This window comes from Aptenodytes forsteri, unplaced genomic scaffold (assembly GCF_000699145.1).
Source record: "Aptenodytes forsteri isolate BGI_AS27 unplaced genomic scaffold, ASM69914v1 Scaffold445, whole genome shotgun sequence".
Classification (NCBI taxonomy): Eukaryota; Metazoa; Chordata; class Aves; order Sphenisciformes; family Spheniscidae; genus Aptenodytes; species Aptenodytes forsteri.
This window is the reverse complement of record NW_008794421.1, coordinates 298,786-326,232: the sequence shown is the minus strand read 5'-3', so window position 1 is coordinate 326,232 and position 27,447 is coordinate 298,786. Positions and strand designations below refer to the sequence as shown.

Here is a 27,447-nt window from a genome sequence, read left to right as displayed (position 1 = left end):
GTTTGTACATGTGGCGTTGTTGATATTTCTGTGGATGATTTACTTAGAGATGTTGAAAAGAATTGGCTTGTAGTTGTATGGGGCTCTGTAGCTGGGTGGCACGGTACTGTTATATTTGTACAGCATTTAAATCTTAATTCATAGTTGTAGCAGATGGGTGGTAGTTGGTCTTTATTGAAGCATATCAACCCTTCTTCTGTGTTACATATTATATTTTGCTCCAGGAGGGGATATGGTGTATCAGGGAACCTTACTGCTCTGCATTCAACAGCCTTTCTATTATTACAGACTTCGTATCCCTCCTTTTTGATGTTCTGAATTGTGTCAAAATCTCCATCATCGTATCCAGACCCTGGATAACTGACATCATACCACCTTGACCAGTAACAGTCTTCTTTAATGCAAAGAGGAGTTGTTGAAGGGAAAGTGGTGACAGGTTTTGTCATTTCAGTTGTGCTTGTGGTTGTTTCTTTAATAGTTGAATGTGTGAATGTTGTACTTTCAGAAGTTGTAGTAATTGGTGATGTTGTAGTGGTTGAAAATGATGTAGTTTCTTCAGTTGAACTTGATGTTTCTATGCTCTTAGCTGCAGTTGTTATCGGTGTTGATGTGCTGAAATGTGTTGTGTAAGAGCATGGTACAAAAACACAGCATAAGATTCTGATTTCGTAATTGTTGCACATTGTTGAAATCTGATCTTTGTTGTAACATATAAGCCCAGCTGTTGTACTGCATTCTACTTTTTGGTTGAGGTCTTTCAGTGGTATATTAGGGAATTTCTCTGCTCTGCATTGAACAGCCCGTGGAGCTTTACAGACTTCATAACCTTTAGCTCTCAAATCACCAAATGTTTCAAAATCCCCACCATCATAGCCTGGAGTTTGCAGACTCCCATCATACCATTCTGACCACTCACAGACTTCATGAACACATACTGACGTAGTTGGTGACACTGTGAAAGATAAAAAGAAGAGGCCATGAAATTTAGAATGATTTCCTGTAGATATTCTCATTTTCATTATATTAAATGGGCTGAAAATTTTCCTAAGGTCATTTGCTTGAATTCTGAGCCTGTAGTGTATCAGTTTAGTGTACTTATAATTTAATATGAAGTAGAACATAAAATCCATCACCCACCATTTTAGTGTACAGATGTGCTTGCAACTGTCACTTCCTGAAAGAATGCCAATTATCTTTTAGAAAGTGCTGAAATAAGTCTTGGGCATAATTTATACACATTGAGGGAAAAAAACCCTCACTTTTTTTTGCATTCGATTCAGTGTAATTGCTTGGTTTGTATCTTGCTTCAATATTTATTAGTCTTTCTGGAATGTCAAAGCCTGGATTCAAATCCAGTTGAAAGAATAACATTTAGTCTATGCATCAAGATTCACAGGTACTTTTTTCTTCCAAATGAGTTGACTCCTCATGTAATATGCTGCATTGTCTTTGCTCCTCCATTTGAAGTAAAAAATGTCTAATGCAGCATTATTAGCACCCCTACACTTGGTACGTTACTCTGGTCTTAAGAAATAATTTATTGGTTGGAGAGCAGTCCATAAGCTTTTGCAGGTGAATTCTCATTGTGAAATGGCTGGAAAATAGCTAATGAATTCCAGCAATGCTTATGCGTTCTGTGATTTCAAAACTTCTAAATTTTATACTGAATACTTATTTCATTAAACAACATGTGCCTATAGTAGTTAGAGATTACCAACCTGAAGAATGCTGACCAGGAATTCTAGAAATGAAAATTGCAGTATCTCAATGCCAATATCTGAGCAATCCACTTAGTACTGTAATTATAAATACCATGAACCCTACCAGGAATTTTACAGAAAGTAATCATTCTGTAATTTAATAGGAAAAATAATGAATTATTCATTCAGTAAAGATTATTCCAGGCATAGAAATAGTTACAATTACAGATGATAAATCTGATACTGTTTCTTTATCATTCACTATGATGATAAGCAAAATAATAGTATCAAACCAGTGTGCAGTGGTTTCCATTTTGGTGTTTCAGAAGTGGTTTTATTTTCTATGTTTATTTCCTTGTATTAGTTTGGTTATCAAATACTGACTGAAACCAAATGCTAATAACAAATGAGACTTACTGTCATTTATTTTGAGGTTGTATTAGTTCATTTATGTTGTGAGTGTGGGCATGGTTTTGTAGCTATATTTTACTCACTAATGAACAGAATATGCTCTTATGGGCTATAAAGGATGTACCTGTGGAAGTAGTGGCAGGTGGCGTAGTGCTGAAGTGAGACACTGTTGTGGGTGATGTTGAGGCTGGACATATATAGCCAACCCTATGAAGCGTTCCATTGGGACCACAGGTTGCAACAATACACCATCCTGTGCCGTCTGTAGTATTGTATATCACATCTTTATAGTTGTATTTCTGTCCCTCATAAATGCAGACACATTCTGTAAATCAAAAGAGAGTGTTATTCCTTGGTATCTGAAACACAGAGCAGAGTACCTCAAATGCATCCTATTCAGATAAAAACGACTATGTCAACATACCATATTCATCATATTTGCATTTTTTTCCATGATTTGTGCATTCACTGGAAAAGAGGAAAAAGGAGATGATGAATGTGAATATATTGGTTCATGACATCTTTTTATTGTTTCAATTTTTCCTATCAATCCTTTGCTATTCATTGTGTGTTTAAATGTAGAAAGACCCTATCTTCTCTGAGTTAGATATTCAGTTCTGCTGTACAAATTCAGGTTAGGTAGGATCACTCAGTTTTCTGGCAAGAAAGGCAACTCTTCTATGCCAGCATACTGAACATGCAGTATCCTTATCAATGCTTTTGAAGGCTGGGCAAATATGTGGGGAGGGGTGATTTGAAATGTTCTTATCTCCCTCATAGCTACACTTATTTTTTGGAAGGGTAAGTGCAGTAAATGTATCATTTGAGAAAGGATCACTGTATCATGGATGTTGAGGTTGTCTACACAGAGAATTTCCATCAGAATTCCATGCAAGAATGCATTCTGTTTTTAAAGGGAATTTATCTATTATCTGTTAAGAACTGAATCTTGATATATTTATTTACAGTGACTAAGGGCATCTGTACACTGAATAAACTTAAGTAAATATAGATATGTATTTAACAGGCTAGGATTAGTGCTGTTAATGACATAGACAATGCAGGCAAATCTGTCTATGAACTGCAAAACATGCCATGAAAGTTGGGTTAGCTCAGATGGGCTTCATGCTAAGCTCTGCCATTATGGCTGCACTGCTTACAGTATTAAAGTGTAGCTACTTTAAAGGTATCTTAGGACAGCTGCTAACTGCTTCACAACTGGTTCTGCTAACTTTATGCTATTTGATAGAAGGCTTAGCAGCACTTGTCCCAATATGTCATCAATTCTGGCAGAATGTGTAGGTATACTTGCTGACTGTTGCAAATATACAAGTACCAGTGCAATAACAGAAACAAGCTCAAAACAATGAAGATTGGTTGCCTACTAACTTCTAAATAATGTCACATAATGATTTTAGGGATATCAATAAAACTTCTCAGAATATTGCCGTAACTATTATTATTTTAATTTGGTTTTACTTAATTTAATAATGATAATAATAATAATTTAAAAGTACTTTAATAAGAATGCAGAATAAGTAGTAAATTAATCTCTCTATGGTAAAATGTTTCACCATGTCATCATTTAAGTTCCTGGGAACAGAAGAAAATTAGACATTATTCAGCAGCCTATGACTGGCCTAGTTCCTGCTGGCAAACAAATAGCTTAATGCATGATGAATTATGTTCCACAACTTTAAACTCAATGTTCAAAAATCTTTAGTAATCCTACCATGATTGACAATTCTGCTTTGAAGGCATCAGCATTCCTGGTTTGTAATTTTTTCCATTTTCATAACAACCACAATTAGAAACACAAGTCATGGTCTCTTCATCAAAATAGGGCTTATTCTTTGGACAGTGTGGATAGCAGCCTGCAATAAAAAATGAGAGTTAAGTTGACACTAGGCCTTTCACAAGTAGAAGTAACTTTACACTCTGCTTATATCTGCTTTCCCCAAATTATCCCATATGGTAAGTGGAATTTCAGACTCTGTTACTGCTATTCCTTTGATTGCACATTAAGCTTTGGAGCATTTCGTCCTCATCTTCACTCCAAACAAGTTCATGATCCATTCAGGAGTAAGACACTAATTAGAAAATCTCTTATAATTTCTAATATAAACATATCATATGCTGAGTAATATAAATTTTGTTAATCATTTTGCATTTTAGCTTTTTATAAGTAGAATGAGATATGCCTAATTATGTTTACCTTCCAAACCTCTCAACTCATGAAGGCAGTTCCCACTTGGATTATTGCAGGTCTTCATACAAGGGGCGCCACATGGCTTGTAGTGCCACTCACATTCCCCTTGTGGATTGTAGTAATCACAGAACAGAGCTAGAGGAAGGAGAAATGGCAGAAAAAGACCTTTGATCTTTTTGCTCTACACTTTTTCAGTTTTGCTGGGTAAAAATCCCATATGATCAGCATAATCACATAGGTGGTGAACAGTATATTGTCTTATTTCTAATTTAATACAATTGTATTAAACAAACTTCTACCACCTTTTGACACCAATAAAGTTATAAAGCATAGAACAGAGTTACATATTAAGCATGAAAAATCAATTAATTGAGTCACTGATTTTAGGTAGTATGCACTAATTTATTTACATTGAACCTGATGTAGACACGTGGGAGTGTAATATAGTATTATAGTACACTAGTTGTGTATCACGATTGACAAGTAAATCAGACACTAATGACACCACTGGTAAAGTTACTATCAATGGTTTCATTTTAAGAAGATATATTGTCTTCCATTGATTTACCCAACTTGCTTTGTGGGGTTTTTTTTGTTGTTTTTAGAATACAGCAGTGCCTCTTACAAATACAATTTTATCCTTCTTTCTTTCTTTGTTCTACGTGTTTTTCTTTTTTTCTTCTCTATTTTCTTTCCCTCTGGACCTCTTCAAAAAGCAGTAGTGTGACACTCACGACAAATGGATGGGGTTCTCCATGAAATGCAGATGTCCAGCTCATTGCACGCTTGAGCATAGGCGGCTACTGCTGTACAGAAACATTCACAGTCTCCTCCAGTGTCGCAGGCACAAGCATCATCCACGCATGCTTGATAATATTCATTTGGTTCAACCTGTTGGAGAAAACATTTGAGTTTTCATGCACTTGTCCTCTTTGAAAAGGCATTCACTGTCCTAAGAAAGCTGAATAAAATATCTGAAACTGACAATTCTGTATGTGTGAGAAAGATAAGAAAGGAAGAAACGATGAGAATACTTTGAAAAATCAAGAGGAAAATGTAGAATAAAGCTATTATGAGTAAGTCATAATGCAAAGAACTATTTGATGTTGAAGAGATTTGCAGAAAGAATACTGTTACATTACTACAAGCTAGCACACAGTCATATGTATCAGGTAGTTGATATTTATATTAGTAGAAAATTATGCCATTAGAAAATAAGCATATCCTGAGATTTATGTGTGTTTGTCCCTTCAATAAAAAAAAAAACTATCAATTTCTTTAGCGTACTAGTTCAAGGCACAAGCTGAGAAAATGAAAGTGAAAATACTTTCTATGCAGTCTCCCTGGAACTTGGTCTGACTTCACTTTGTCAAGCATGACAAAGTATATTTTAGTGTATATCCCACATAAAAATTAATGTAATCTCTGGCTCAAGAGAATTTAAGACTGAAGTTCTTGTCATACCTGGGAGTGACACTTCATAAACACTTCACTGGTAATGATGCTGCATTGCTTCTGTGCCCAGGCTTTCCTGTATGGGTTCGCAGTGCATGGATCCTTGGTACGATTGGCATTTGGGCAACTAGAAGATACTTTCCAGCTATTGGCAAACTCCAGCACGTTTCCTACCACAGACTGACTGCGAGTAGTGAAGTCATTATTTCCATTGCCATCATAGTTTCCACAAAGTCCACAGACATGTCCCTGTATGGGTGCAAACACAAAATGACAAAGATCAGTAAGGTACAGTTTCTCAGTATCTGCGAGTAACAGACCTCAGGATGAATCTTATTTAAGATTATCTGGGCCTCTTCTGTAACAGTCTTGGACATTGTCATAAAATACCTTTCATGAAGAGATGTCTTTAACTTGTTGTTAGGAAGGATAAGGACAGGAAGCAGAGCAGACTCATGGTTTTTGTTCTTAGTACTGAGGTAATTAGTTTTATCTAATCCTGAACATACCCCTTCAGTGAGGGCTTTTCATGAAGAAAGCTACTGATGTGGTTGCTGTTATGCCATTGCTGAATAACATAATTTAAGGAAAATGTGTAGTACACAATCTAGGTCAACACTACAAGGATAATAATATGCAATCGCTGCTCTTTCAGTCTTCCAGTTACAGCCTAAATTTCAATTTTTTTCTTTGAAAGGTAACATGAATATGTTTCAGAAATCATTTTATCCAGGTTTTGGATTTTAGAATGTACCTGAAAGCTGGGACTAAGTTTGATGAATATACTGGTTTTCTTGTCCCACATGATTATCAGGCCAACAGTAGTATCAACCACCAGGTAGATGCCCATGGAACGGATTTGGAATGGCATTTTTCCTCCAGGTGTCCTCTGGATGACATCAGAGTGGCCATCACTGAGTACCAGCTCATAGTTCTAGGACAGGAAAAGAAAAAGTTAGAGGCCAATTAAAAAAGTCACCTATTGCGTACAGTTTTATATATTGCCAGTAACTGTTATTGAAATAATAACTCTATTATCATCAAAATGATTCTATTCAACAACCTCATGTTAAGCAATTTCTCTTTAGAAATCCCTCCTTTGTTTTCTCTAGCAGAGAACAGACTTGTTGACAGTGAGCAAATAAGTGTAGTAACATTTTCACTGTCTTGGAGGACACTTCTATGATGCAGTCTATCTGGGACAGCTTGTTCTGTCCTTCTGGCACATTAGGCCCGGGGTACAATTTATTTAAGAAAATACTTACCCCCAGGAAAACTTTAATAGACTTAGAGCAAGTGGTTCCTGTAGTACCACATGGAATGTTCTCAGTGATGACTCTGAAGGTTCCCTGATTCATACCTTGTTGACCACAGTAGTTCTGAAACGGGAATGATATTCAGTGTTAACTATGCTACATGGTCATACGTAAAATGCAAGGTACTTCGATAGTGCAAAAATCTGGGAAGGACTCTGTTACCTGGACCAGAACATATTCACAGTCTCCTTCAAAATCAAAGCGTTTGCCATCAAAGGTAGTGTAATGCCCATCTCCATAAACAGAACAGGTTTCCAGGCAAGGTTCCTCAGAGCAGTGCCATTTTCTGTTTCTACATGTGCTACATAAGACGAAAAGCACTCCAAATGTAAAAACCAGACATACACATGATATAGCTATATGTACATTCCTGCATGTACATCAATCAGATATCAAAATGTGTTAAGCCTATAATGAAAAAATAAGGTTTGCTTATTCTCAGAAATGCAGCATAGCTCAAGAACCTTTGGGATTTACCCAAAGACTGTGTTACTTCATGATGTCATGAATAATTTGGGTTGGAAAATACTTTAAAACTTTCACATTTCCAAATCTTGATGGATGTATTAAAATGTAGGGATTGCCTGCAAGGAAAAAAGCTTTCTTGACTCAAATGAATATGACAACATCCAGACCATATTGTTGTTCTACCACTTGCAATTTCTGTGCTGTGTGCCATTGTAAAAAATAGACAGAGCTTGCTTTTTAGGTGCTAAGTGGATCATCTTATGTAGGATTCCTTCCTATAAATCTTGATACTGCTAGAGTAATTCACCTAGAGCTTAAACTATTCACTTTCAGATGCTTGAAAATAACATTTTTTCAATATGCTCTTACCAGTTGTTACAGCCAACTCTGATTGATTCTCCTGGACTGTAGGAATTCCCATTGTGAACACATGGACAGTATTCTGGAGCAATACAGCCACCTTTGCCATCTAACACTTGGTTATGAGGACATACACAGCCAGAGACACATTGGGTTCTGTACTGTAAGGACCATATAGAAAACATGACTTGAAACATTTGCGTGATGGGAGAGTCCAGCTGCAGCTGGTAACTGTAGAAGAGATCTAGTTTAATATGCTTTCAGCTGGGTATAAAGAGTCTATACTTACGCATTCCATATCTAGAGTCTGACAGCTCTTCTGGCACCCCGCTCCTACCACATCTGCAGTGGCATTGCCACAGTCAATATAGATCATGGGAGGTACACAGACTGAAAAAAAGAAAAGCCATGAGAAATGTGAGATCAACCATGTATTTGTATCTTTGTGTTTTCTTAATGCAGAGTGAAGGGGAAAAAAAAAAAAAAAGACTCTTTCGTGAGATACGTGTACCTTAACATAATGCATTTGACCAGAAAGATAAACTGAATGTTGTTTTGAAGTCATGCTAATCTGTTTTTTGTGCTTATGCTTGGACTACTCATAGAAATTAATGTTTAGTTAGCTTTGTGAAACACTTCCTTTCAGAAAAAAAAAAACAAACCCAAGAAAACAAAGATCCTGGTTTACTTTGTATATTTTTAGGCTTTTAGCACTTCTATTGTATTTAAAATGTGGACCGTTTTCTCCTCACGTTCAGTGAGGTGACCCAGTATTCTTTTCCCCTGAGTAACCCCGGGGGGTATAACTTATTTCAGCCATCTGAAAAGTAAGACAGTGTTTCTTTATATTTTGGGAATATCTTCTACATTACAGAAGTCATCAGTTCATTTTCTTGTTTGATTTCGGACTTGTACAATTTGCGTCATTATGATAAAAAGAGAGAGAACTGAAAAGGGTGAAGATGGAAAGGGAGAATTAAAGGAAATCTTAAGTGATATGTTACCTGGTTCAGGTTTCTCTCCAATGCAGCTTAGCTTTCCATAGGTGCAAGTGCTATAAAAAAAAAGAGAATGGATATGTTTTTGCTTTTCCTTGTTAAGTTTCAGCTTGTTTCCTAATGAATTTGAAATAATGAAAAATTTCTGTGTGATAAAACAGAGAAAATGTGTCCTTTATCAGAATAGTTTGTACTATTCAAAAATATTTTATATTAGAGCAGACCAAAATACAAGTATACTCTGTATAAAGACAGGTTTGCTCTGTCCATTTGCCTGGTTAAAAACTGTCCTTCAGAATAGTTCAGATTCCATTCATAATGCGAATAATCTGTAATGGGATTAGCAAGCATCTTTCACCATGGAACAAATCTTCTACAGTCATGGATAGGAAAAGTATGTGTGGTGGGGAGTGAGTGAGTGACTGGGTGGGAGTTTGGCTGTTAGCCAAGGCTAACCCACCACAGTATGGTTTGTTGAATTCCTGTAGTGGTCTAAGTACAATCTTCAAACATGAATAACCCTAACAATTTTTAAGGTTCTGTGATTTTTTGTATTGAAATTATTAGGGAGACAAATGCATTTGATTTGAATAGATTGCATAATGTATGTATGGTTTCATGATTGCCTATATCCAATCTCATTCTTTTGTTTACAAATCTCTTACCAGACAACACCATTATCATGAATAACTTCTCCAGAAGACAGAGGCATTCCTTTGTAGTAACAAGGACAGCTAGAAGCAGGCACACATTTGCCACTTTCATCCATGTAGGTTCCATTTATGCAGGTGCAGCCATCAACTGGGACAAACTTGATGCTGCATGTGACATCAGGCTCACTCAGAGACCGGCAGGTGGGTTGACAGGAATCGACATTGTAAGTGTACTTCAAGGATTTCGGACACAAGGTGGTGTACTTTGCTTGAGAGTAAAAAGGTGAGTTACGTTTGTAGTTCAAGAATCAATGTAGGTATAAATGCAGTATTTGAGGTAAAGTATATATGAAAAACATGGCAATGTATGTACATGTGCTCTACTAATATCTTCAGTGTAATTTTTTTTTTGTACTGCTAGAGCAGAATTCTCCCTTATAAATGTGTCACGAACACAAATGTTTTGTCCAGGTTAAAAAAAGAAATAAATTCAATTATATTAATTCACAGTGTGTTTTTTCTTCATTGCTATTTTTATATTTTTTGTCAAAATAAATTGAGAAACACCCTACTTATTTTATTCCTATTGCAAGGGTATTGAGGTCCATGTTGCTTCTGCTGGTTCTGAGCAAGTAATTTAACAAAGTCTCTCTTCTATATTTCTCCCTGCTTACTGCTTGTCTTTTATGGTATTCCCTTCCTCCTCAAATTCTTGAAAGTCAATGCTATACTTAAAACACAACACAATTTACTGTGGCAATCCCTGAGAGCTGCTGTGTGGGGCCTTCTGGATGATCATTTTCAAGAGGCAAAGGGATGTAGAACTTACTGCAGGCTTTGCTCCTCCATCCAGTGAGGAGAACTCCTTTAACGGCACAGGCCCTGACATAGCTGGAAAGGGCAGCACACATGCAGTCCTCACTCTTCTCACAGTTACACGTGTCAAACATACAGTTCTAGGACAGAGGATGACATATGATCATCAGATTGTCATGTCAAAGCCATGGTGCTCTATACTTTTTAGAGTGTCATGTTCATTAGAGCTAAAAGTCAGTGTAATCCATATGCATAAGTAAACATATGCATGTTTTTCATTTGAAGATTTCATTGAGCACTTTCAAAAAAGATTCTTTGCAAGGAGAGAGAGTAACTAGAGGTCCACAATTTTAAACTATTTTTTCTTTTTCTTGTTCTTTTTTACTTTTTCAGGTGTTGGTAGGTTTCCCAACTACTTCCAGTTTGTAGCCACTGTGCCATATAGACTTAGAACAAGTAGAGGGTATTTGATGCCACCCAACTTTTAGGGCTTAGGCTTAGGAGCTTGGGCTCTCTGCATCAGAGGAACGAAGAAAACAAGAAGTCATTTAATGTGTTGCTATGCCAGGCAAGGTCACTATAATGTTATCATTCCTGAAGATGTTTGTTGAACATAATCTTACAGATTTCCAATAACAGGGAGACTTTGTAAAGTCCCCAGGCAGTCTGTTCCAGAGCTTCATCACCTTGAATTCCTGGAACATTTTTGTTCATGTCTTATCTAAATCTTTTTGCTGCTTCTTACACACATTTCTTGCCTTGTCCTTGGATATATGCAAAAGCCTTCTGAGAGCAGTTCAGAGCAACTAATCAAAGTGCTAGTTAAGATTCTGACTAAAGCTTTCCTTATATCTCAGTAGGGACGGCTTTTGTCCTTTGACTTGCTAAGGAGTCCAGGGAGTCCAAGCTCCTAGCTTAGGCATTTAGGTTAGTACCTAAAAATATGGGCAGCAGGAATACGCCTGTAAGTTTATCCTCCTGGGAATGGAAAGAAAGATACCTTTACAAAGGAGTAATTATTATAATGTGTAGATAAAAATGAACCCTTGGCTTGAAAAGAACTATCATGAATGCATCTCCTCCCAATTGGCAAGTTATTCTCTCAGGTGTTAGTATCAGAAATCTGAGACTTTTTCTTTTAAATGGGAAAAAGTGAAGAGCGAAGTACCTTCTGGTAAACTTCTGGATTCACTGTTGAGTGACATTCAGCAAAAGGTCCCATGGTATCAGAGAGCAGTCCACACCAGTGCTGAGCATACTGGTCTGTGAATTGAAAACATAAGAATTTCTATTGCACTTCGTTGTCTAAACTCTTGTCTCAATGTAACTCCACTTCCTGCAGGGAAATTGTAGAAGCTTAACTTTACGATAGAATTCAGCTCTACATTTGCTGAAACACAACCAGTCTTTCACTTCCTCTATACAGAAATATGAACTCTTCATAAACTGAATGCTTTTAATTCATGGTAGTTGTCATGAAGTTCACATTGTGAATTAAAAATACGCTAGTTCATCTCACAAAACAGAAGAGTGGCTTGTGAATGCTCAAAAATTATGTATTTCATTGGCTGAAATGGAGCCTGAGAGCTATGAAGCTCCGAATTGTAAGTCTGGTTCTCAGTTTAACAGTGGAAGGACCACACTGAGTCCAACCTTCAGTGGGGCTATGCACAGCTTTTTTCCTATATGACAATCAGTCCTTTCCAGGTCCACTGTTACTTTGGCTACATGCTTGGTGGTTGATCAGCTTATTCCTTCTTTCCGACTTAAAAGAGAATAGAGGAGGTTACTATATGCTGAGCTTACCATTTTGTATGCTGACAGTACAAGGATTCTCAAAGGTGTTTTTGGCATCAGGACAATCAGCCCTAGTTTTCCAAGTATTGCCAAAGGCAGCTGAAGTACCCTCTATTACGCCACTGGTGGTTTTGAAATCATCTATCTGCATGTCATTGAAGTTTCCACAGAGACCTAAAAGGAAGCAGATGGGCTGTGAAAGTCTCCTACAGAATGAAGCATACTGATGAAAGCAGTTGTTACGATAAGATCACTTACCACAGGTCTGCCCTTTATGTGGTGGGTCTAAGTCTATAAAAAGTTGCATGAGAGGCATGAGCTGAACCTGTAGCTGAAGGCCAAAGGTTGTTTGCAGAATGATGAAGAAAGATGTTGGTCTGAAGATGGTGACATTTGCTAGGGACATAAGAACATAAGAGTTATAATTTCATATGAGATGAGCAGTTGAAATAACTGTTCGTCCTACAGAGGGATTCTACAATTTTAGATTGATTAGAATTGAATTTTAGATTGATAGAAATTTAGATTGATTAGAATTTCTAATCAATTAGATTTTGTAGAATCCCTCTAAATTCTAATCATTTAGGATTCTACAATTTAGGGATTTTTACCCTAAACAACAAATGTATAAAACCCTCCAATTTCTGTCAGGTGTTTTAAAATAAGGGAAAGAACACACACTTCTGTTGCTATTTAAAAGACCACCTTTGCTTGATGAAAATTATATAGCATGATTTAGTGGTAGACTCCAACCTGGACCTATTCTGTCCTTTCATGGTTTGCTTTCTGTTCAGGTGCAGTAGTATCTGAGAAGAACTGGTATGAGAGAAACTCTCCAGTGATGAATATGCACCAAGCAAAGGCACAGAGTGAACCAGGGAACTAAACAACTTGAGATATTGGAATCCTGTGGCATATCAGAATTTTTCTTTCCTCTTTTATGGCAATATTTGGATCTGGAAGTGTGCAATGATACTATTTGCTTGAATTGAATCTCCATTTAATTAGATGTTGCTAAATTTAGACCATAATTTTGCTAAATTTATAAAAGTTGAATACGCAAACCCTATTACTTTAAAAATGAGAGACTATGCTCTATTGGAGTACCTTGGGATTGCAGCAGTGTAACCAAAGGTAGAATTTGGCTTTAGATTAACCGATATAATAACATTTTAAAGTCAAAAATGAGAAACATCACAGAAGTCTTCCAAAGGAACTTACCTGCAGAGAATGGCAGCTGTGTGTAGATCATATTCACAAATACACTGCCAGAAGGCTGGATCACAATGCTCTGTCCACAAGAAAAGGCAATGATTATCAAGCACATTTTAGGAAAGGTAAGACACTTTCCAAATATTTTCTATCTAGTGTTGTTCAGGATAAAGGAAAAAAAAGTGGGGGGAGACTGTAATGATGTTCTGATTCCTATACTATTTCTTTAATCTTTATTACTGTGGTCCATTGACTGTCAAAACAAACAAGCAAAAGCCCAAAGATAACTAAATGACAGAAAACTACTAGGATCTTGACTTCCAATGTACCCATTTTATTCTTAATTTTTCTTTGAATAATGTTTAAATGAGATAAAACAAAAAAATCAGTGCAGATTTCCTGTCTGTGTTATGTGCCATTTGCAAACTACTTGTTTATTAAGCTTTGAAAACATCCCTGCAGAATGTTAGGTGTCTACATTTGCTACTTACAGTTTGTCCTCCACTTAGGCTGATGGCTATACCCTTGAGGCACGTCTCAGTGTCAGTCAGGCCACACTTGTGGATATCTCCCAGAACAGTGAATTCATTGCTGTCACAGAGCTAGAAGAAGAAAACAAAATATATTGTTAAAAGGATTTGTTATATTATAATATTGTTATGTTAAAAAGGTTCACACTCAAATGGCATTCTTAGTAAAGTGAGTCATTTAAAATATTGTTTATTCCTTTTCTTCCTGCTCCTATGTTCTTACATATATGTATACAGTCACCAGGTAAGCTGGCATTCATGCAGTCTGCACAGTGGAAGCTATCCATTACTTCTGCCATTCACGGGCAAGTTAGGCATATTAAGCTGAACATTAAAACTTCCTAATGTTTAGGTAATACTAGTTCCTAATGTTTAGTAATACTAGTTTAATACACTAGAGAAGAAGAAGGAAGCGTGCCTTTCTTGCCCATTGGTTATGGTGTTTACCTGGGAGAGGACAAAAATTGTTTCCAGTCTCTTCTGCACTGAATAGAATATCAAAGAGCATGGTGATTTGGACAGTCTTTTAACAGGTAGAAAATATGCATTTAAATATCCTCTCATAGGAGAAAATGAAGCTAAAATCACTGTTCACTAAGCTACTGAATAAAGGCAAAATTCAATTTTTCTCTTGGTTCTGATTTTCATTGGTCTGTGTTCTGTGAGCTATATTCAAAGTGTGCCTAATGGCCAAGACGTTACAGGGAAACGTGCAGAAGGCTGTGATTCTGAACGTGTCTTATCACTTTCTTGGCATAATGAAGATTAAATTGAGGACAGATGAGATACAGAATTACAGCTATCTGGAAATTTAATATTAAAATTGTGGGCTTTTTGACCTTTTGTGTCCAAGTTTAGGGTTTTTCTGTACATCCAGAGCCTCTGAGAATCTAATTTTACATGTTGGTGCCAAAAGGGGAGTTGAACATGTGAGTCTGATCTGTGCTCCCATTGTAGATCGAGCCCAGTGCTTGTGAATCTCATCAAGAAGTTTCATTGATTTAGTCTAATCTATTTCTGAATTACCTCATTCTAGCTTATTTCTAAGTTTTTATGGTTCTCTTTCTTGGTAACATTCAGTTTGAGCTTTTTTGAGAACATTTTATTTAATATGAAGTCTTTAAGAAAATTGTTTGCATCACTCATCCAATACAAACAAACAACAAATATACCTAGGGTCCTGAAATCTGCAAATCTGTAGTCATTATTTTAGATATATCTACTCAGAATTCAGTCCCTACCAATCTAAAAACTCCAGTAAATATTAGGTGTTTTTGTAAGTCATCAATTTCTAATTCAGGTTTTAGAATACATGTATGACTTCTTAGCTTTTTGCTTTTACACTCTAGAGTCTTCTATGTTTACTGGGAAAGACTGTTTGGAAGGTTGATCATCTTAATGAAATAACTCATCTCCCATGAATTCTGTATTTTAATAATTCTATTACGAATACTGTTAATCAAATAAGCCTTTGAACTATATTAACTGTGACAAAAAGGACAGTACCAATGGGCATAATAAGCACATTGCTCAAAAAGTAGTTATAAAACACCAGACAGGCAACATTTAATTAAAAAATTAACAGGAAGCATGGAGATTGTTTCATGGAACCTAAAAACTCAGTGCAATTGTTAAACAATGATCAAAGAAGACAAAACTACTACAATATGTTTATTTAGTATAGCCCTAACAGAAAGCCCCCTGAAATCCATTTAAGGCTCCATGTTGACCCTCTAAGTTTCAGAAAGTTGATGTGATTGCCAGTAGTTTTAATTAAACAACATTACGCATAATAAAAACATTTTCCTTTAGCATATAGTGTTAGCAAGGATTGTGACTCATTTTTACCTTGGTTAGGACATAGCTACAGTCTCCAAAGAAGGAATAATATTTCTCATCAAATGTTGAAATGTGGGAGCCTCCTTCAATACTGCAAGTCCCAGGGCATGACTGGGTAACACAAGACCATTCACCTCCAGCACAGGTGCTGAAATGAAGAAGGCATTCAGTAACCTTGGGTAATGCAAGTGTAAATGAAATAAGAGACAATAAGGGCAGTTGATGCCTTAATTTTCCTCTTGAAGCACTGATCATACTGTCAAAGAAACCAACATTGCTTTGAAATCTCAGAATAAGTATGGTGTAGGCACATGTATAATAGCGATACTTTTTTATATATTGCTGTTCATTTCCAGACTTTGGACAGAACTCAGTCCTGGTGAACCTGGCATCCATTCTGCTACATATGAAGGATCGCCCCTCATCTCCATTAGCATGGCTCACGCTTCAAGCATGTTAAGTATTTATTGGAAAGTAACATGCATGTTTGTGGTTCTTGTATTCATAGATAGATAGGTGCATTTGCATACACTTATGCAATAATACTTCAGTAATTATAGTGATACTGAAAAAAATATACATCATATCTGTCAAACATGCCTCTCAGATGTGATCTCCCACTCTGTCCAATGCAACATGTCCCTAAATGTCACGTCCTCCATAGTATTTACATGAGCATCCTAGTATTACACTGTAGTGCTGCAAAGGACGTAACACAGTAATTCACATTTTTAAACACCTCTGGTATTTGAATTTGATTGGTCTTGAAATTGGAGTACCTATGTCTAAACTCAGATTTTTGCTTCCAAGTGTGAGTAGAAAACAGAGATGTAAGTATACTCTAAAAATGTGTAATCAAGGAACTTCAGTTGATAAGTAGTTCCTCATTTCTTTTTAAAGGGAAATTAGTAATTTTTCCCTGTCTTCAAAATGTTCAGGTAACGCACCTAAAAAAAGAAGTATGAGAAAGGGAGTATGTTACCATGATCTGCATTTAGATGAGAAGGAGGCACCAGGAGCATAAGTTTCACCTTCATAGGTACAGTGGCATTCTTTACGGGGAATGCAGCCAGCACCATTAATGTCATCAAATACCATTCCTAGGGAAAGAAATGGTCTGTTACTCATTCTGTGCACTGCAGAACCTGCTTTTGTACACATATCTGGCAGATGCCTGAAAGCATGTTCCATTTCTTCTGTATTACACAGAAAATTAATAGAAAGTACTTTAATAGGATGCCAGCTATGTAAGGATTGAAGGGCTGTATTTCATTGAAGCCTATCTAAAATCTTAGGGTGATCAAAAGAGACCTCTGGGGAAATACCTTTCTGTTATGGACTTCATTAGATTGGAATTAGGATTAAAATTATTAGATAATGAGGTGGAATAAGTGAACCATTTGTAAGACTGCCCTGGGACATATTTGTACAGTAAATAGTTTTATACCCAAAGGCAGAGGATTATCTAAGAGAAGTCAATGCTATTATACAAACAAGTGATGGTGAATTCTGTGAGACATCATGAAGGATGGGCAGAAGAGCTGCAAAGAGTGAAGATCTTACCATGCAGTCACTCACAACAGCAACAATTCTCAGCCCCAGAAGTAAGCGTGCACAAAGAGAACACAGTCGCATTGTTTGTCTTGTACTGATATTCAGTTCTCATGCATAATTCTCTGAAGCGCCAGATTTTACACACTGCCTAGTGCTCTCTCAGCTCCTTCTTGTTTAGACATGCAGCACTGGACAGGAAGGGTTTGGTAATTTGGGGAACCAGATGCAGCTTTGCTAATACCAGGAGTTACCATTGTGGGCAAAATGTGATTAAACATTACATACTTTCTGTGAACTGAATATGGATGCTGAGAATAGAAGACTTCCCTTTACTGTTAGGAGCGAAGTATTTTATTCTCAGTTCAGTCATCATGTACATGTCTCAGGCACGTTTATTGTTTAAAAGGGCATTTTTAGTAATCTGAATAGAAATGATCCATGTGTATCAAGGAGGAAATGTAGTTATTACTTTGATGTTAATAACAGCAATGACATGATGAGAATGATACAGAGTAGGAAAGTTGTTAAATGTGTACAGGTAAGTGTTCTAGCGGTTTTGGCTATGAGAAAAGGGCAGGAAATAAGCTTGCCTGGAGGACAGATGCAGCCATCTGTACAATGATCTTCACAAAGTGCAGATCGTTCCGGGTTACTGCACGTGTCAGAGCAGGGGGACCCACACTCCTGGTATTGCATGTTGAAAGGACATAGTTTGGCTGAAAGTAGAAAGAGTATTATAATGCTGACTTTTCCTTTGAAATGTTGAGAAAACAGTATTTGCAATTTAGGATGTTTTCTGTCAAGATATAATGGGGAATCCTGATCCAAGTGGAGGCTGCCACATTTTAGACTTTCTGATGTCTATTGAAAAGCCTTAGTAATGCAAAATCCTCTAAACTTCCATATTTCCAAAGTCTTGAGTATTCTTAGGTTAAAACTGATTTCATGAAAATTACATGCACCTTTAAACAGCTGTCTTCTTCAGGAAAAAAATCACGTATTTGAAGTTTACTAGATATGGGTAGTAAGCACAGGTGAAAGTCCCTTCCTGAGGTACTTACGACACAGTTCTGAGGTTCTCCAGTTCAGAGGCTGTCCACCTGCATGAGCGCACTGCCGGGAGTATTCAGCAAAAGTGTTGCACATGCAGAAGTCAGCCATAGAGCTATCACAGTGGCATAGGTCTTGTATGCAAGTTTCAATGTAGTCCTGAACATTCACAAGTGCATTACAGCTTGTAAATGCTTTATTAGTTAATACTGTCTCACAGATAGAAGCCTAGGAGGGAAAATAGAGAAGGTAAAACAAGTGTTTAGAAAATATGAAACTAATTATTTAAGGCATGTAGCAGAACAAACCAAAGGTCCATCTGGTCCAGAAACCTGTCTAACAGTAGCCATAAGCAGATGTTTAGGGAAAACTATAACAATAGGGCAAATACACATGGAACTCCTCTGATTAACTCCCATATCTTCCCGTATCTTGAGTTACTTTCAGCTCAGGTGACTTCCCAAGCATTATACTTTGTATTAAGACATCCTCAGTGAATTTCTCTTTCATGAAAATATCCAGTCTTCTCTTGGAATGGGAATGCAACTTTTTAGCATTCACTTTAGCAAAGAAGAAAAAATTAAATTTAGAAAAATTTTCTTTCCAGACCTACGGTTGAGTCATATTCATGCTATATTTTTTCCAATTCTAACAAATTTTCTCCAAAGACAGGGAGAATGTATTTTACACTGAGCAAACAAATTTTGAGAAAGAGGTTCTTACAAATTCAGCTGAGCAGTTCACCAGAACAGCAGGAGGAATAGGATCAGCACATTGCTCTGTGGGTCCATCCATCTTCTGTCTATTCCCAAACTGTATGGGAGTCAGTTTTGTCTCTATAAAAAGCAGTCCAAATATTAGAATAATATTTACTGGTTTACTGGCTTTTGCATGGAGATTTTTTTTTTTGTGACACTACCCACTATGACATGAATAGTGATTACCAAATAATATCACTATAATATGAAAGGCAAAAGGAGATGAAGATTACTTTTTATACCCAAGGTATAAAACCCACAAGGAAGTGGATCCTAACAATTGAAAACAAGTAGAAAGTTGCATGCAGCAGATCTTAAAAGATCTAACAGTGATGGAAGCAGCCTAATACATCTCAAAGCCCTGACTCTATACATAACTGACATCATAGAAATACATAAAGAAGTATCACTAGTTTTGCAATTAATATGACCCACAACCTATGTTACAGTATACTGCCAAAAGAAAGAAAAACAAAGCCCCAATACTTAATAATGCTTTTTATTACTTACTCTCTGAAATAAATTCATTGCTAATTGGAATTCCATTGAAGTCCCCACAAAGTCCGCAAGTTTGATTGGCATATTTCTTGTCTAGTTCCACCTAAAAGAAATGAGGAAAGAGAGCTTAGGTTCATAGTAGCCTTGATGGTTAGGAACACAGCCTACATCAGTATTGCTTATGTACTCAAAATTTGACATATGTATGCTGTACAGACTATGTTATGTGGTAACATGGTAGGCACCACTGGGAAGGTCAGTGATCACCAAGAAAAACTTGGTCTTATTCTAGCCCTGGGGCTGTGAACACCAGCACATTGCCAAGTCTGGAATCTGAGGAGTACTTCACTGTGAGGTGGGGACGTTATAATCGGGGGTCTATTGATCCTGAGCTGAGCTTGGTGGAAAAAAAAGGGAAATTGGGGGAAGACTGGAAGACAGAACAATACACTAAAAATGGACACAAATCCAGAAGTAACTAATGCCTGCCTGGCTGATTAAGACTCCAAAGACGTAAACAGACTGTTTTCAAAATACAGGCTTTCTGCCATGTTTTGGATGTTTTCTTACCAGGAGGGCATCCTCTTCATTCCAAAGGAAGGTCAGTCCTAACTTGGCAGAAACTTTCAAATAGCTGTTACTTCTCTCTATCAAGACTCCCATATAGCTGTAGGGCATCTGAAGCCTGGGGAAAGATCACCGTAATTCAGTGGGGGTAGGGACAGAATATCCATTGAATATCCACACTGATATCCTTTCCCATTCTCTTTGAGAAGCTTCACCATGCATAGGTAAGGAAACTAGTCAGAGCTGTAACTAAATACAGACAACACAAGTTTGTAACATTTTGGGTGTTTCCTGTGCAGTTGCTTCTCATTGTGCAAATGGATCAGCCTTGCTTTCCCTGCTGTTCTTTTTGGCTCTCTCTGTTAATGGTGTTTTGCTAGATAAAATGTTGGCATGTGTCTTTGGTTGTATTGTTCAAAAAAGTACTGGGAGGTTCTGTTTTGCAGGCACTATGCTTCAGGATATTGCTATTTACTCCTTAAAGCCTTTGATAATAAAGGGAGGGATTCTTTACGCTTTCTGTGATATGAGTGCCATTCACAAAGGTGTACCCAAGATAACCTTTAGACTAACTCACTGTACCTAGCTGTTATAATACACAACTCACTGTGGGATAGCTGCCCAAATATTTACCCAGCCTTTTGCACAGGTTTCACACCCTATGCCAAAGTCAGTGCTACCATTGGTACATAGATAGGAAGTTTCCAGACTAGCTCATTTTAAATGAGCGCAGGTACAAGCTGCAGTCGCTGCTTAACTGCATAGTGTTCAGTGCAAGGACAAAAACCGTCAAAAATTCCTCTCAAGGATCCTGTTCTGGTAAAATTAATGGAAAGTAGAAACTTCAAGGGTGTAAAAACCTAACACTTTGACTGAATCCAGCTTATAGACTCAATTGTATATATACATACTCAATTGTAGCAGTGGGGCAGTATCTGGGATATAGCTCATCTGAACAAAATGGACACAGGGATAATCTGCAGAAGTGGCACTTAGCTCACTGTCAGGCCCTCTTATTTTTGTTGATACTTCAGGAGGGACCTGAGCCTTTCAGCTGCTTGGGAGCAATGTCAGATCAGATGAGGAAAAGGGATGCTCGCTCAAAGAGCCCACTGGGAGCAAGAGCAGTGATGGCAGTTTCAGGTTATGAACATACAATTTGCCATCAAGCAGGACAGAGCCGCGGGTCAGTTCAATCACTGCTCCTTCCAGCTTCATGATGATGTGAGTGATCATGGTAGCATTTTCCACCATTGTACGCCTAATCTGGATGTTGAAGTCCTCATAGGGAGATTTGCAGTTGGATGCAAAGATGTAATTGCAGACCCCAGGGAAGTAAAAGATGTCCCCGTCAAAGGTCTTGAAGTGGAAGTTACCCCATGTGCTGCACACACGGCCATTGTGAGAGGGGTTGCCAGCTGTGGATTCAAAATAAGCAGTAAGAATTTTCTGTAATTTGTTGTAGATACCCTCCCTTTAGTTACTTTTCCCGTTTTATTTCTTTCACTAGCCTCTGTCCAAAAAGCCCATCTTCTATTTTCCTTCTTGTCAAGCTATTAATTTATTGATCTGTTATTTATTTTGTTCAGTTATCTTTTGTGTTTAATCTGTTTTGCATAGGGATATAGGGCCTAAGATTGGAAGAGACCTCCTGGGTTACTATGTCCAATGCTCTGGGTCTCCTGACAGCCATTTTTTATAAATCCTTTCCTAAATGTATGAAGTTCTAAAGTTTCACCATAAAACCAGTTTAAAGTTAGTTTAAAACTAGCTGGTACTCCTACTAGGGAAGGACACTTATAGCTGCACCCTTTGAATGGCTGGAAGACTTTTGCCAGCATCTTCTAAAACGTATTCCTGTCTCATGTATGTCTGGTTGTTCTTGTGCCGGTATTACACTTCGCCTTGAAGTGGAAAGTTCCACCTCCCTGCTCCTCTCCCCCCACATTATAGAAATAATTTATCTCTTCTCAGTCAGCAGGCTCCCCTATGTCCCTGATTATCCTCACAGTCCCTCTCTGTGTCTCTTCCATATTTATACTCACCCTGCGTGAACACAGCTAGTCAGAATTGTACCCTATACCCTAGATAAAGTGTCTCACCAGTGCTTTGAACACATTAATATTTCCCTCTCTTTACTGGAAATATTTGTGCATGATTTATCCCAGTATTATTTTTATATCTATATAAAAATATATTTTTTTTTTTTTTTTTTTTTTTACAGTTGCATCATATTAACAAAATGCAGGCTGGGTACTGGGGTCACATTTAGATTATCCTTGTTACCCATTGAACTGACTACTTTCTTGTTAATTTTTTATTTTATGATGCTAAAGGATCTTAACCAATTTATTAATCTCTTCAGTCACTCCATGCTCTACCTGTGTGATCAACAAGAACACAGATATCTGAGCCATGACATTTGTTTAACTTACCCTTTACTTGCAGTGTGTTTTGAAAAGATGGAATGATTGTCACTTCTTGGGATTTCGAAGCTGGTGGAAAATCTAAGGGGGAAAAACCCATCAAGTTTAATCTTATTAGAAGTCCTAAAAAATGGATAGAGATTGCCTAGTCTCTTTAGTGATTAACATTTCCTACTGCTAGTTACACTCTAGGGGGAAGTTTCTACAAGTTTTTATTGGTTGTTTTTACACAGTGCTTTGTGTTCTGTCTTTCTATACGTTTCACTAACAGCCAAATCCCAAAGACTGTGCTCTTTGGCTGTAGTACTTTCTTCCATTATTTGTTCAAGACTCTCATCTGATGCTGGCCCTGATGTTCTGAACTCAAAAGCAGCAATCTGATCCTTAGAGCACAGCCTTGTAATAGTAATGCAGAAAAAGCAGTGCTAATTTCTATGTCTGAACCTTTGCCTCTCAGTACACTTAGAACAGAAAGTTACTGAAGAATATTAGAAGCTGAGGATGAGAAACAGGAGCTGTTTTTTTTCTGAAGCTCCTATCTTTGTGCTGAGACATGCACTTCTGCACAATCAATTCTAAGCAGATTTTTTTAAAAAAGCAGTTTAAATTCTGTGAAACTTTAATCATGTGCTTTTCATGTGAAGACTTCTACTGGTAGGATCCAGCCCTAAATTTTCCATATTCAAATCCAATGTTTTCTCTTTGGATCCAGCAATGAAAGGGATATAGAATACTTAGAGAACCTGCAATGTGATTTTCTTAACATGAGAGTCTGAGGAATTGATGCAGTTTCTTCCTTGAAAGTATCAAAATTGTAGAATGTGATGACTTCCAAATTGTAGATTGTGCAATATCAGCCATTGATGTCTGCATTTAGACCAAAATATATCACTGAGACAAATACGTGTTTTAGAAAGACAATCTCATTTAGTCTTGATGTAAGGATTTTAAGGGAAAACACACATACTACCTTCTTTGACAATCTGTTCCAATCATTAAATGCACTCACTATTATTAAATAATTTGTAGTACACTTCCAATTTGGGTTTATCACTATTTTAATTGCCAGCTAGTGACCTCACAAATTGCATATTGCAGGGCAGGCTTAATGATTAATTTTTTCAGCCTGTCTTCACTAATTTACCTGTCAGCATTGTATCCTTCCACCCTTATTTTGCATATATAGAGTTATGTTGTTTGCTCTGTACAGTTATGTGTCATGCATGATCTTATAGTCCTTAATTATTCTAATGTTTAAGATAGTTAAAGTTTTCTTATTCTCTTGTGAGTGATGCAGTCATTTTGACAAAGTATAAAAAAATGTATCTTTTATTACCTACTATCAAGTACCTTGGTGATAAGTATGTATACACACACCGCTTCTGAAAATACACTTTTAAATAGAAGGCATGTAACTTTCATGAAGTTAAAGATTAGATAACTGTATCATATCAGTAGACCAGATCCACTGGGCCAGATCTCAGAGGAAGTTCTCCGGTTTAGAGCAGTCAGAGACTGGCTGAGAATTGGATATATTGTACAGAGGATTTCTGTCTCCTTTTTTTTTTTAATTTTTTTTTGGGGGGGGGGAGTGGGGGAAGGGAAAGTATGCTCTAGCTAGGAATAAGAAGATTCTGGTAATCTTATTATCTATCAATTTAATTTGGGACAAAATCTTAGAAATAGATCAGCATAAAATTACTTACGTTTTTGTCGCTGCAGGATGGATGGAGAAACATAGTTTGATTTTGTTTGTGGTTCATCATCCTGGGCTTGAACTGCATCAGGAAGAGTGGAGGAGGAAAATGTTAATGTCTAATTTTCTTGAGTTCCCTCACAATTTCTCAATTATATCTGTTTAAACATGCAAGAGTCAATATATCAAAAATCAGCAAAGCTATGTTCACGTCCAGGTCAGATTTGCATCAGGACCTGTGCTACATGCAACCATGATGGCCATATGCCACTTCTTCAGTTTTTTTTTTGTTTGTTTTTTTTTTGCTAATAAATTACTGCAGGAAAGCCATCAAAAACATGTCTGTGATAATTTGAGCAGATCCTTATTCTGTTATTGTCACAGTAGCCCTGGATGCCCTTTTAAGCTTTTCAGATAAAGGACTTCATTTTCTTAGTTTTTATGATCACTGTGTGCTTTAAGCATCAGTGAAACCCTTCGTCTAGCCAGAGGGCTTTAAAAATATGTCCCTTTTTTACAGGAAGAATTCATTTTAGAGTTAGAGGACTGATCTCTGTCCTCTCTTACTGAAAGCCAAAGTTACTCTGTATTTTACAGTTTCAAGCACTTTTTGTAATAAGCAGCAGAAGGAAAATAAACACACAAGCCACACAGAAAGAAATAGGTCTTTTGAATAGATATATTTGTGACTGTTGATTTTGCCCCAAAGCAAAACTTTCTGTTTCCAGGGAAGAAACCATTTTTCATTCCATTCTACTGCAGCATCAGAATACACACAAAATCTGCAGGGGCCAGACTGGCCTTTAATGCACCGCTTAGTGAGAGTTCATCAGAGGGCAGGTTGCAGGGGAAGCTATGCTGGCCAGAGAAAACCGAAAAGGCAGGCTTACCCTCTGCTGCATCCCACAACAACGGCAGTCCGTGGGTAGCACCGCTAGAGGCGCTAAGGCTGAAATCAGAGCTGCAGGGAGTTCCCTAAGTGCCTTCCTTTTTGCACCAGCTGGGGGTCTGCAGCTGGTGTTGGAAGGACACATTGTGCCCGTTTTTAAGCTATGAACCATTCAGTGCTTCTGGGCTCCACTTCTCCACTGCCTAACCTCAGAGAGCTTTTTTTTCTCTCTCCATGCACTGTATGGCTCCAACACTCTGCCTCATGCCATATGCATTGCAGATTCCCGTTTCCATTGCACAGTGTGGTAATGCTACAGCTAGTCTTTTGATGGGTTATTCTTTGACACTACCACTTTTTAACATAAGTTAGTGTGGAATTACCTGGAAGTAGGAAAAAATAAAATAATACAATAGGGTATGCGTCCCAGATCAAAATGCACTAAAAACTAACATTGTTGTTAGCTTAAACTTTAAGGGAAATTAACAAGTGAAGTATACATACAAAAGATTTCCATTCATCTGTGAGTATTAAGTGCCCTCTTAGGATATTTAAGGCAACTCCATTTGTTTTAACCCCACCAAAAACCAACCCTCTCCTCTAAGCTTTTATGCAACTTCATGTGCAAGAATAGATGAACTTTTTAAATCTGTTGTCCAATGTTTTTCAAGCAAAATCCCCCCTTTTCCCAATACTGTATCATCAGCTGATAAAACAAACAAAATCTTTAATAACGCATGCAAACAGACTCCACTGATTTGTTCCTTCCTAAAGCCACTTTTCCACCTTTTGGTTTGTGCATTTAGAAATGCTGTACCACCTTGAAGTGGACATCAAAAGCTAAATGCAAATCTTGAGGCATTTTGGTAGAAATGTGAGTTGTGAGTAAGTTCCACTGAATTCAGTAGAGCTATTCCAGGTTTCGACTGGAGAAAATAGGATGAGAGCATGGTCTACAATATAAATTTTCAAGACAGTTAATTTCCTCTTCTTAGGAAGGAAAGTATTTGTAACAGAAAAGAAAATCTCTCATAAAGGTAACAGGTTCATTAGCTTCACAAAGCCAAGAAAAAAACGTTTCAAACTCCAAAGAAAGCTATAAATTCTTTAAAGCAGTAAAAACGCCAAGCAAGTGAATCTTCCTACCTTTGATCAGTATGAAGGCAAGTGCTAGTATTGATATCCGTAGTGGTATTCGTGTCCCACCACCTGTGCCCATCTTCTGGAAGTCCGGTAGAAACTACAGAACAATCTGCCTCTGAGGAAATACCTGTCTGCTCCTGAGTCTTATATAGTAGGAGAGTAGGTTTTGGCTCAGTTCCCAGATTGTTTCACAAGGTTCTTAAAAGGTGGGGCTTCAGACATTTTAGTTTTCCTTTGCAGGTGCACAGGTAAACAGAGGATGCTCTGACTTTCCCTCAGGTATTTGCACTCTAGGAGGAGTCTTCTTTCTACAGGTCTTTTTGATGAAATGTCAAGAAGTGAGCAGGAAGAATTTTTGCTCAGGCTTAGTCTTCCCAAATTGTTATATATTATGGGATAAATGCAATTTAAGGGACTTCTGAGTGACTTTTGAGCAGGAGCTTGGAATGAATTACATCACTTTTTTTTTATTTTCCTCCTTATACTAAACGATGGCAACGCAACTTCTCAAAAAACCCAAGGAAGTTCCACCTGACACAGATTTTTTTAATGAGTTTGCACCTGTCTGTGTAGCTACTTTGCCTGTGAAAATGGAGAAATCAAATGCCATCTAAGGTCAGCATTTATCCACAGGCCAGGCACAACACAGGACTACACAGTGAAAATCCTTCAGCATTGGAGAGTCAGTAATATAGACCTTTCCTTGAAGGATTCTTCTTCTCACATGGGCAGTTTTAGTGCTACTTCAGCTGTTTCCCTTCTGAGTAAACATAATTTCACCATAACAAATTAGACTGATTCTACCTACAATAAAAACATAGATTTTCTTGATGATTGCTGTTCCTAGAGACACAAAAAGACTGATTTGCAAGAATGTCCTTTGGAATGTTCCTTATCTTAGGAACAATGAGAGAGTGAACAATGTTTTGTGAATATGTTAATACACTTATTTACAGCTATATTACTTTGGTGAATTAACCTTTTATAGTGTTTTACCGTGGGGTGTAGAGAAACACAGTCTTTGAGTAGGAGAACGGATCCCATAACCCCACATGGGATCAAACAGTTCCTGCAAAGAAGGTGGTACTGGGATGGTCTCCAT

The 27,447-nt window shown here is 37.3% G+C and overlaps 1 protein-coding gene across 1 annotated transcript; it reads right to left on the bottom strand.

The window, feature by feature from the left end:
- Positions 1–286: 286 nt before the first annotated feature.
- LOC103907318 (mucin-5AC) lies at positions 287–27,447 on the bottom strand (the record flags this gene model as incomplete). The annotated part of the gene is made up of 31 exons (XM_009289466.1): positions 27,342–27,447; positions 24,324–24,395; positions 22,627–22,698; positions 21,348–21,609; positions 20,195–20,309; positions 19,637–19,727; positions 19,092–19,204; positions 18,380–18,596; positions 17,909–18,034; positions 16,747–16,864; positions 15,774–15,912; positions 13,887–13,997; positions 13,405–13,474; positions 12,442–12,579; positions 12,193–12,357; positions 11,555–11,649; positions 10,400–10,526; positions 9,583–9,838; positions 8,924–8,973; positions 8,209–8,309; positions 7,929–8,080; positions 7,254–7,392; positions 7,041–7,154; positions 6,530–6,709; positions 5,785–6,024; positions 5,055–5,211; positions 4,327–4,455; positions 3,844–3,985; positions 2,536–2,579; positions 2,236–2,436; positions 287–952 (listed from the first exon to the last, which is right to left on the bottom strand). Coding segments are annotated over exons 1-31 (4,708 nt in total), but the record flags the coding sequence as incomplete, so codon positions are not given.